This window comes from Frankliniella occidentalis, unplaced genomic scaffold (assembly GCF_000697945.3).
Source record: "Frankliniella occidentalis isolate FOCC.00 unplaced genomic scaffold, Focc_3.1 Scaffold6, whole genome shotgun sequence".
Classification (NCBI taxonomy): Eukaryota; Metazoa; Arthropoda; class Insecta; order Thysanoptera; family Thripidae; genus Frankliniella; species Frankliniella occidentalis.
Window position 1 is genome coordinate 1,890,489 of NW_026267136.1, and position 11,014 is coordinate 1,901,502.

General features: G+C 43.6%; 2 protein-coding genes across 2 annotated transcripts in view; one reads left to right on the plus strand and one right to left on the minus strand.

Annotated features, from left to right (window-relative positions):
- Positions 1-309: 309 nt before the first annotated feature.
- Positions 310-5,640, minus strand: LOC113218178 (symplekin). The gene is made up of 16 exons (XM_026438409.2): positions 5,493-5,640; positions 5,178-5,374; positions 4,852-5,085; positions 4,596-4,751; positions 4,369-4,517; positions 4,129-4,283; positions 3,916-4,050; positions 3,703-3,816; positions 3,445-3,600; positions 3,052-3,364; positions 2,822-2,968; positions 2,507-2,711; positions 2,205-2,400; positions 1,850-2,094; positions 847-1,771; positions 310-746 (listed from the first exon to the last, which is right to left on the minus strand). The coding sequence occupies exons 1-16, from the start codon at positions 5,520-5,522 to the stop codon at positions 654-656; spliced, it is 3,450 nt and encodes a 1,149-aa protein (XP_026294194.1). The 5' UTR covers positions 5,523-5,640; the 3' UTR covers positions 310-653.
- A 2,473-nt stretch (positions 5,641-8,113) lies between these two features.
- Positions 8,114-11,014, plus strand: part of LOC113218148 (sodium channel protein Nach-like) — a 6,999-nt gene continuing 4,098 nt past the window's right edge. Inside the window, exons 1-5 of the mRNA XM_026438368.2 lie at positions 8,114-8,732; positions 9,090-9,293; positions 9,809-10,138; positions 10,349-10,538; positions 10,648-10,918. Of these exons, the coding sequence (XP_026294153.2) occupies positions 8,593-8,732; positions 9,090-9,293; positions 9,809-10,138; positions 10,349-10,538; positions 10,648-10,918 (1,135 nt within the window). The 5' untranslated portion in view covers positions 8,114-8,592. The remainder of the gene's footprint in view (positions 8,733-9,089; positions 9,294-9,808; positions 10,139-10,348; positions 10,539-10,647; positions 10,919-11,014) is intronic.

Here is an 11,014-nt window from a genome sequence, read left to right on the forward strand (position 1 = left end):
CCTGCCGCTACACCGACTCCTTTATCCCCCCTCCCCCATGCCCCCCCACCAGTGCTGCTCTCTACGGAGTACGGAAGCCCGAAGCACCTGTTGGGTCAGTCAGTACAGCTGGAAGAGTGGGCAGACCACAGAACCCTCCCTCGGGTTTTGAGCAGGTGTGCAAAATTTTTTCGACAATGAGGCTCATAGGAGTGGTCGCAATCGACACAAGTTTTAATTTTCATTGGGGGTACATGATAAAAAAAATCATGGAATCCTTGGTAAAACTGTACACTGTGTATGTTCAATAAATAAAGAAGACAAAAGGGGTGATAATGGGTATCATTTCATTTTATGAAAGATTTCATACTAAGATCCACACGGTACCTATTCACATTATACAAAAAATGATGTCTCGGCCAGGTTAAAATAAAATACACTACTGTATGTGTAAGAAATTAAAACCAAACAAGTTATAATTTTAATGCTGGTGCAAAATATACTTGATCCAATATCCCCCTTATTATGATTGTGTCAAAACATAATTCATTTTAAATATTGATGTTGTAATTGGTAATTTTGTACAGTTTTCTTGTAGACTAAATATTTACAGGTATTATGAAATATGAACACCCCCAATAAAACTGCTATGATACAACAATTATTGTTAAATTTCAATCCATTCCTGGAGGAAGAGGCTCAGATGTTCCTGAATTTTCCTGGAAAGCATCTTCTCTTACATCAATGGTAAGTCCATCTGGTGACATCTGTGGGAAAAATAATATTATTGAAGTGTGAAGGAGGATAAGCCAAGATTAGACAAATTATTATGTAGTAGATTATAATAAAATAAAACTCAAAACTTACTGGTTCTGCAATCTGCGCATCATAATCCTCTTGAACTACATGTCTTGTGCCAGTCAAAACATCCATTACAGATTGGGGGACATGGGACCGTTGAGTGTCAGTAAATGATTGGACATGTTGCAGAAGAGGCTGTCTCATCTCCGGACAAGAATCAAGGACTTCTTGCAACTGAGGAGCTGGTAACTGTAATAACACTTGGAAGCTCTGTGGCTTAGTTCTTTGGCAACACTTTATAAAGCCTTCCCAAACCTTCCGTTGTGTCCACACTTGTTTCAAAATGAGTCTTTGCAATATGTTCATAACAAATCCACTGAGATTTGGATAAGCAGCAAGAGATTGGATGACAGTACGCATTAAAAGTGTGGGCAGTGGATTCATTTCCATTAACTGTTGCATTACAATAGCCAAGTTTTCTTGAGTATAGGCTTGCTTCTCAGAAAAGCACAATGTAGTAGCCTTTATAACTGTCTTTAGCTCACATTTTTTAGGGTCAATCACATGGAGAGCCACAAGCAATTCGACTGGAGTTAAAGGTGAGTTGTGACTTGATGAGTCTGAATGATTACCCAACAATCTATTGAAAACCTCCTTCACAACAATAGGATTAAGCTTGATAAGCCTTGGTAGAGAATCAATGACTTCCCTTTTGGTAAGACCGTTCAAAACTGGTATAAGGAAACGAACATCTGAAACTCTTGATTGGTAAAGCTCCCTCACTCGTTTCACAAGTTCTGCACTTGGTGGAGTTTTATCAGTGAGAATGTGAATTACTCGTGTGACAAGGGTCTCAGCACCCTTTGGACACTCCTCAACAAGCTTTAACAACTCTGGAGAATCCATTCCCATACCCCTTACTGGAGCATCCAACAATCGTAAAATGATTCGTTTCACATCAGCTACAGTTTGAGCATACACTCTGGTTAACCTAGAGAAACAAGTTAAAAATTTGTAAGTAAAACTTTGGAAATGGCTGATAAGTTATAAAGGTTAAAAAAAAACTTACTCATGAATCAATCTGTGTTCATGTGGTAAAAGCTCAAGGTACAAGTACAAACAAGCTTTAGTTGGACCCTCTGCCCAAGTATCAGCCTTAGAGGGCCTGCCTCGTTCAGCACCAAATAATACATCTGGAGGGGCTGGTAATTGTAGAAAACCAAGGTACATAATTGCGTATTCCTCTATGATAGAACGTAGATCTGACCGATCATCATACAAAGCCAGAACACATTTCATGCCATTGGAACGGACCTGAAAATAGACATGGATATTTTACAGAACATGCAGTACCTTTATTCTATATTATGAGAGCCAGTTTGTTTAGTAACTATTGTAACCTATAGGTTTAAGGAGCTGCTCACCTCTGTGCTGTCATGTGCGGAATGTTCAAGAAGTGCATTCAGATAAGTAAGCTGTTTGGGAGGGCGCCTGATGACAAGGCTTTGCAAAAGTTGTAAGCCAACTGAACATCTGGTTTCATCACAACTAAGTGACTTTAATATATCTGTAGCCTCCTCGGTAATACAAGGTGCTTCTAGATACAATCTCTTCAGTAGACTGAAAAAATGAATGAAAATAATGAAAACAAATGAATTACGATAGAAAAATAGTAAGACTTGATAATTCTTTTCTCTTGAAGACTGTTAGGTAAAAGTACACATACGGTTCTCGTTCAGGTTTCTCAGCTAAATGAACTGCAAGGGTGCAGAAGAGTTTCACATATCTTTTAACAGCAGATCCATCATCCTCATTGAAAACTGGCTTCCTTGTGAAACTTTGCATGAGGCTATATTCTTCATAAAGCCATGATATAGCAAGATCCAGATCTAATTTATTTTGTAAATCATCAACAACAAATTGTAAAATATCTGAAAACAGTTAATATTTTGTTTAGATTCATGTACCACTTCATTCATGTATTCTCAAAATACTTTCAATGGTTTTAAAATGGTAGATAGATAACATTTATTTTTCTTACCCCCTCTAACATCTGAATTATATGTGGAGGCCAATGTGACAATGATTTTACTGCGAATAGCATTGACACCACCAAACTGGGCTGTTTTTTCTGCATTCAATATACGCTTGACAGCTGAGAGGCACATTTTTGTTTTCATCTCTTGACCTGCAAGATTGAAACGGGTACGTAGATTTTTCAATCATGAGCGTTGATTAATAGATTGAAATTTCATGATAAAATTAACATACTTAAAGGTCTGGTGATCTCTGCCAACTTGAGAGCACGAGCTTTCTGCTTTAGAGGTCTTGTCATTGGTGTCATTGGAGTCAATTCCTTGAGCTTCTCCCTCTCTGACATTAGTTGTTCATTTGATTCTCTCTGGGGTAAGAGAGGACCCTCCAAGTCATCCCCATCTTGGTCCATGAGCTCCTCCACAGGAGGTGGAGGAGGAAGCAAGACAGGCTCCAGTGCTGCTGCTACAGGAGCAACGGGGGCTGCAGCTTTGGGTGGAGGAGGAGCAGCTACTTCGTCTAAATCATCCTCCTCTAGTTCTGTTAAAACCTAAACACAAAATATTTCAAATTAGTTTAAATGTGCGAAGGGAACTAGCATGGACTTGTTTAAAATTAGAAAGGTCTTACTCTGCCAGATTTGCGAGGAACTTGGCGACCTGCTGATCCTGACATCTGTGAATGGAGAAGTTTGGCAAGATACTGAATATGAGCTTGCGAGCCAGGTTCTTTGAATGGAGTGTAGCTTGTTGGAAAGTGTGGTGGCATAGATGCAGGCACTTGATGCTGTTGTAAAAGATAGTCAAATTATTTACCAATTTATGAGTACTAGAATATTGTTCTTACATTTAAGTTGCTTTAAGCCTTTGAAATCTAAGCATAACTTACAAGAGCTGCAAGAACAAGTTCAGAAACAGTTTCAGGAGCTAGACGCTCTGCAATGAATTTCTCAGTCAACTCTGGAGGCACATCGGGAATGGCCTTTGAGGAGTGGCTCTTTTTCTGTAAAAGAATGCATAACATACAAAAGTGTAAAATATCATCAAAAGGTCAAACTGTTTATATTACATTAGACTCCAAAAATTTAGGGAAAATACATACCTGCTCAGTCACTGGCTCTGGTCGGTAAAGTGCCTCTAATTTTGGTCTCTTATGCAAGCTGCTGGCACTTTCAGTACCAGGTCGCTTGTGATTGCGCCGTGATTTGTCATCAACCTTAGGCATTATTTTTGCTATCTGAGAAAGAAATAAGGGAAAATTAACACTGCGTTTCTGAATTGGATAAGAAAGAAAGTTTCTTCTGAAGTACCATACCTCCTGAGGGGTACATCCAAGATCAGCCAAAAGCTTCATAATTTCTGGATGGTAATCAACAGCTGATGGCTGCTTCAACAAATTGGTAAGCTGTAATTTTAGGTGTTTTCTCACGGAATTCACTTGTGACTTTGATAGTGTGGGTGGAAGTTTTTCTGAAAAATTTAAAGGGTTACAATTTTATAAGTGTGAGGTCTATAATTTGAATGATAAAGTGTGCTGGAATTATTTTGCACATACTATTTAAATTTTCCAGGCAAGTAATAACTTTTCCCATGAACTGAGGTCTCATACGGGCAATGAGAGTGAGGGAGCCCATGCAAGTCATAAGATTGACACTGCTAACATGGGCCTCACCATGAAATTTCACCAACAGTTGGAATATCATGCTGAATAAAAATTGAAATTGGTTAAACTTCAGGACCAACTAATATCAAGTAAAACATGAGAAATGCAGCTCAGCACACCTTGCTTCCTCCTCTAATCTTCTTCTGCGTACAATCTTTAATGTTAGTGGAATATCTTCGAGATTGAAATCATTTTCTCTCACCATACTTTCAGCTTCAGGGTAGGTCTGAAGTAACACCACTCCTTCGAGGAATTTTACTGACTGAGTCCGAATACTAAAAGAGGAAACAGAGTATTGTATCAGATTTGATAAGAGACATGAGGTACCTATTGTTCTCAGTTTCTTATTTGAAGGCATAAAACATAAAACCATACCCATCATTATCACTGTCAATCAATTTAACAATCTCCGACTTCATGGTACACATGGCTCCCCAAGCTTTTTCCATTTGAGCAGGCACAGGTTGAGTTCGGGCTATGTACATGAGCGTTCCACGATATATTTGAGATGCAGCCTGAACCACTCGCTTCTGTACTTGAGGAACACTATCCCGAAGCAATAAATCCAGACTATCCATCACTCTTGGAAGTATGGCAGGATCTTTCTTACTAGATTAAAGAAAGAGGTGCAAAACAATCACACAACTCATCTAATATGTGAGATAACAAACCAAGTTGAAATTATAAAATGTAATTTGTACCATGATTCTTCAATGAATCCTACAACAGATCGACGTACTTCCATAGTTCGGTCTGATTGGAAAGCAAGTACATCATCTAAAAATGACTCCAATAACTGAGGATTTTGATGAATTAAAAGTTCTTGAACTTTGCTAATATTTGCAACTTTCAATTTTTGATCCGTAGAGGTACTGGCTTCATTAAGCCACTCGACAATCTGTGAAAAGAGAAACTCATTAACATAAAAATGGTGACAACAAATGACCATATCGTGAAGAAAATGAATTGAAAGTATTAATGTAAGTGTTATGCTAACATATTTCAAACAGAAATACCTTGTTAAACGTCTTCTCGTGTTCGCCCATGGCTGCGAGTTAAAAGGTAGTTTGTTTTTCTCTGGCGATCTAAAATGTAACTGATTGAAGTAGTTGAAGATTTATTTAAAACTGACAAGTGGAAAGCATTCGGGTTACATAGTTTTTGGGTTCCATTAAACGGGATTACTTTCACACACAGATTCGTGCGTTAGGAAGTTAGTCTTATTCACGCCAATAGCGTTGACGATCAATACCAAGCCCATGCCCACACGGGCATTGACATGTTAAATTACTTTCTGTAGTTAGAGCCTCAAGAAAGAAAAGTCAAGACAGTTGGTTATTACAAAATATAGGTTAGGTTTGTCGGTTTGTCTTCCCGGTAACAAAACAGGAACGAGAAGAAGAAATTGAAAAGAAGATACGAATAGCAAGTTGTTTTCGTTGGGCAATGCAAGGCCCAAAGGAGTGCCCGGAAAGGGCGGGAGGAGTTAAAAAGAGGAGAGGCATTTGTGACATTGGGTAAACAGTGCAGATTTATTCATACTTTACACAATATTAATGATCAACAAGCAGATAGTTAGTTTTTGTCAAAGTTTACATGGACAAGTATTAAAAATAAGTCAAGGCTAAACTGGTGAGCAACGTGAATTTGAAATACAGTACAATCATTTTCAAGAAAAATTACTTTACACCCTCCGGTTATTATGGACATTCACAATTCTTTGAGCTAACTGTTGAGCTATTTTTAATTCTGAATTTGTTCCAGTGAGGGCTGGAATGGATTTCAAATATGTTGCACCTTTATCACCCTGCACAATAAAAACACATATTTGCATAACTTTTTTGTGGAACTTAAATGTAAAGTTAAAGTTTGCTGAAATATCAAACAATCTGCAATATGTCCAGCCGGGGGCATGAGTATTTTGTAGCCAGTTTGCTATAACCTTCAATGTTGGCATTGTTTCTTGATGAGAGAGGCAAAATTCTCGTTGTTCGTCAATGGTTTTCAATCCCAAAGTGTGAAATGCCTTGAAGAGCCACTTTAAAGCCCCAAGACCATTTTTGTCTAGAGCCTTCAAGCATCCAACCTTTAGAAAATTTTGCTTGTTGACATCTCGATTATCTTGGGAGAGTTGAACAAGTTGAACAACTGGAGCAGCAAGCAAATATCGATAGTTTGTTGAGTCGGGTTTCACCTCTTGTCTGAAGTTTGCAACAAACTTATAATGAGGGAGAGGAATCCCAGCCTCCCACCCAAACAACTGTTTTGCATTGATTGCAGCATACTGGTGCATATGCGATAAAGTGATATTTTCTTCTAACTTGTTGAACCGAAGGACATTCAACATTACAAAGAAGGTCAAGTCAATATGTAGCTGAAAATGTTCCTGGTTCTTTTTCAAGATAGATACAGCATTAATGATGTCCATCAGGTTTTGATAATTATCTAATATGTTGACTTTCTTTGGACAGTTTGGGAGTGTTTGGCAGCCCTTAGTAACAAGTCCATCAACCACAGGATAAGCCTTTCCGGGCAGTTTGAATGAACTTTTGTGGGAGACCTCTTTCTGTTCTCTGTCTCTGAAGCCAAGCATTGGTGTGCTATGAGCCATCACTACTACAAAGGCAGCCACATAATCTTTCACTTTGAAAGGACAACCACCATAATAACTCCAAAAGGCTTGAATGTAAGGCACCACAGTTTCTTTACCCAGTTGAGGTCTCATCATTTTTTTGGCCATACGGCAGACAGCTTGCCAGTGTTCTTCGGTCCATTCCAAAGACGTGCTCCCTGGATCTTTGAAGCCGCGTGGAATGCTCATAGTAACGGTATAGGGCGAAACAGTCCGAAAATCGTCCGCAATGACTAAAACACTATTCCCGAACTGGTGTCCGCGGCACTCGCCTTATCTTGATCCTCTGGGCTGGGTATCGATCAGTGAGGGGACTCCCCGAAGCAACAATCGGCTGTCAAGGAGAGCCAACACTCTCAGTTAATTGCGTCGAGCGATGAAATCCTCTAAAGCTGTCTCCTAAAAGAGCTTCCTAGATGTCTACAAGTCTAAATAAATGTCAACATGGTCACTAACGAAAAATAAATGGAGATGAAACTCTAAGACATCAAAATGTCGTTGTTGAGTCTCTTTCACGTTGGCAACATTTTGACTTTTGAATCCATGCTTGGGCGGGAGGACGGACCTGAGTTCAAAAGGATGCAATTGCTAGAGTTGTACATGCTACTTAATTTTTCCTATAAGCGGACTGCTGGAGCCTCGAGTGGAATCATTCTCCATAGTTTTCCATTTAGTTTTGTGTGAGTTTTCTCGTCGCCACACTCTCGGCAGTTAAATTGTTTTTGTTTTTTTCGAAACAAGGAAATTTAACTGAAAAACTGATTCTAACGGGTCAAAGGCAATATTCAGTGGAAATTGCTTTGATTTACAGTCAATTTTTGATTAATCATAGAAATTTTCATTTCAGAATTTCTAATGGTGTGTTGCAATCAAATTTTTCAACGGAGTAGTCACATTGAATCTATCTAGATACACCATTATCTGAGTGAGCCTGGGCTTAGGGCGCGCCCTGCCAACTCAAAGTGCGCCATATGTGCGCAATGTGTACACATGATTCCCGAAATTATTGATTCCCAGTGATTCCCGGCCGCTTATATTTATTCCTTGGGTTTCCTAGTGGTATAAAAACGCTTATTTCGACTAATTTGCTCCAGTTCCTCTAGTTTTCCTCTATGAGTTTGAGTTATTTCTTTAGATTTCGATTCATGTTTATCCTGATGATTTCCCGGGCAGGTGTATACACATGATTCCCGGAGTTGTTTGTCCGCTCGCCGCCGGGCATGCCACCGCACAATCCCGTGTCCTATTCAGGGGCCTGCGTAAATACGAGGCAAATCGGGCAAACGCAATTCAGGTATTTGCAGTCGCGCACAAGATAAGACCCGGACACAATCGGCGCCCCCTTTGAGACCCCGTCCGCCCCGCCGTGTGGCGTCGCCGATGTACGTTTTCACCTCGGCGCGGTAAAGTCCCTCGAGGACGCGCTGCAACAGCGTCGTTGCGGTGGGCGCCGCCGACGACGACATCCTGAGCCAGAGGAGGAGATGGACTCCCAGCTACCGGCCAAGGAGCGCGGACGTGGCGTCAGGGCCAATCTGAGCCGGCTCTGGGACGACTACGTCCGGCACAGCACGGTGCACGGCGTCGTCTACGTCGGCGGCGTCAACTGCAACACCAAGGAGAGGTACAGGCAGGCAGTGACCGCGCGAGCGTTCCCCGCCCGCGTGGCGCGCACAGGATGACGCCCAGAGGCCGATCCACACATTGTGCGGGTTATGAATCCAAACCCTTTTTTAGTTGCATAATCGTGCGAAATCAGCAAATCTACCGCGCTGCCTCCGTTAATGATGCTGGGAAAAGAGGGGGGGGGGGCAGCCAAGGGGTACTCCACTGAGAAAAAACAGTACACAGACTCCAGAAATATAAGAAAAGAACGCTAAATATCTAGGAAAACCCAATCAAAAATCAATTTAGGAAAGTCGAGAAAAGTAAGAAAATTTGCGTTCACTTGAATTTCTAGCGAACCTTTTGGTATTGACAGGCTGGTCTGGGCCGCGGCGCTATTGCTCCTGGTCAGCGGCGGCTACATCACGTGCCGGCACTCCCTGTTCGGCGACCATTCGTTCAGCACGACCACGGTCATCACCAACGACCACCTGCCCGTCAGCATGTTCGCCTTCCCCGCGCTGTCGCTCTGCCCCCTCAACAAGGTCCGCCGCACCATCGGCGAGCGGCTGCTGCTGCAGTGAGTTGTGGCGTCCTAATCGTCCAGAAAGTATACACGTCCGCCGTTCGCACGATTGGGACCTGCGTCACGTTCAGCGTGTGCAAGGCTCTCGTAGCGCCTGGCAGGTAGGCAACATCTCGCCTGCAGTGCGCGCGTGTACCGCGGGCTGGCCTACCCCGAGTCTCGCAGGCGCCGAGCCCCCGTGGTTTGCGGGATGAGTCACGGACGCACTTTCTGAGCGGTTATACACCAGGTTCAGTACCTTGTGTCCTACTCCCGGTACTTTGTATCCTGCTCCCGGTACATTGTGTCCTACTCCCGGTACTTTCTCTCCTGCTCCCGGTACCTTTGTATCCTACTCCCGGTACTTTGTATCCTGCTCCTGGTAACTTGTGTCCTACTCCCGGTATCTTGTGCCCAGCTCCGGGTACTTTACGTACTGCTCTCGGCACTTTGTGTCCTACTCCCGGTACTTTGTATCCTGCTCCCGGTACCTTGTGTCCTGCTTTTGGTACATTGTGCCCCACTCGCAGGCAGCTCGGGCTGCCGCCGGCGGAGAGCCCCAACGCCACGCTGCGCGCCCAGCTGACGGCCGTGATGCGCGCGCTGTCCTTCCTCGAGATGGACCAGATGACCAACATCAAGCCCAGCCTGGCGCGGGCCTCCCCGCTCCTCCACCGCCTCGACGGCCTCAACCTCACCGACTTCATGCTGCAGGTGCTCCCCACCTGTCGCCAGCTGTTCGCCCGGTGCACCTGGCACGACCGCGAAGAGGACTGCTGTGACCTGCTGCACCTGCAGCAATCCGACCTGGGCTACTGCTACTCGTTCAATTCGCTGAGTGCCATCCGCTCCAAGCACTGGTAGAAACCGTTCCACGGGGCATATTGTGGCCCAAATTAGGTTCACAGTCACCATATTTTGGAGTTTATAGGGGCCCCATGATATTTGTAACCCAGGGTAAAAATATCTTGGGAACTCTATGAACTCCTAAGCCCCAGGACCTAAGGTTATTCTAGTATCCGAAGGGTATCTTAGACAGCTTCAAGATAATAACATTTCCCGGCTCACAGCAAGACTGTGAAATCGCACGGCAACGCGATCAGAACCTTCGAGGCCACCATGAGGTTCTCCGCCTCGTCGAGGCCCGAGTGCGAGCTGCGCAGGACCAACTCGTACGGCTCCGGCAGTGCGCTGCAGGTGTTCCTCGGCGAGCTCAACGACAGCGACATCGTCACGTACCGCATGCAGAGGGGGCTCGTGGTAAGATGAGAGGCAAACCGAAACGATCAGAAGACAAAACTTTGCTCAAAAGTTTTTGCTTCGGTCACGAAAGTATATGATCAACTCACACCTGTACCGCGTGACGCAGGTGTGCCCGCACCAGAACATCGTCCTGCCCAGCCCGTCGGCGGGGTTCGTGCTGCCGGCGCGCGAGGCGAGGCAGCTCGAGCTGTCCATGACCATCGAGAACACGGTGGTGGACAGAGAGGTGCTCGCGCTACCCTTAAAACTGCGCCGCTGCACCAGGCCGGGCGAGGGCACCAGCCAACTCACCGGGACCTACTCGGCCGACACGTGCAAGCTCGAGTGCAAGCTCAAGTACATCTGGAACACTTGCCACTGCTTGCCCTACATGTTTGGTATTTATACCTTGAACTCTGCTAGCTGTGCTGTAGTGCGTAATAACATTGTGTCAACGTTTATGATTTTCATGACACACACGGTAAAGAAAGTTT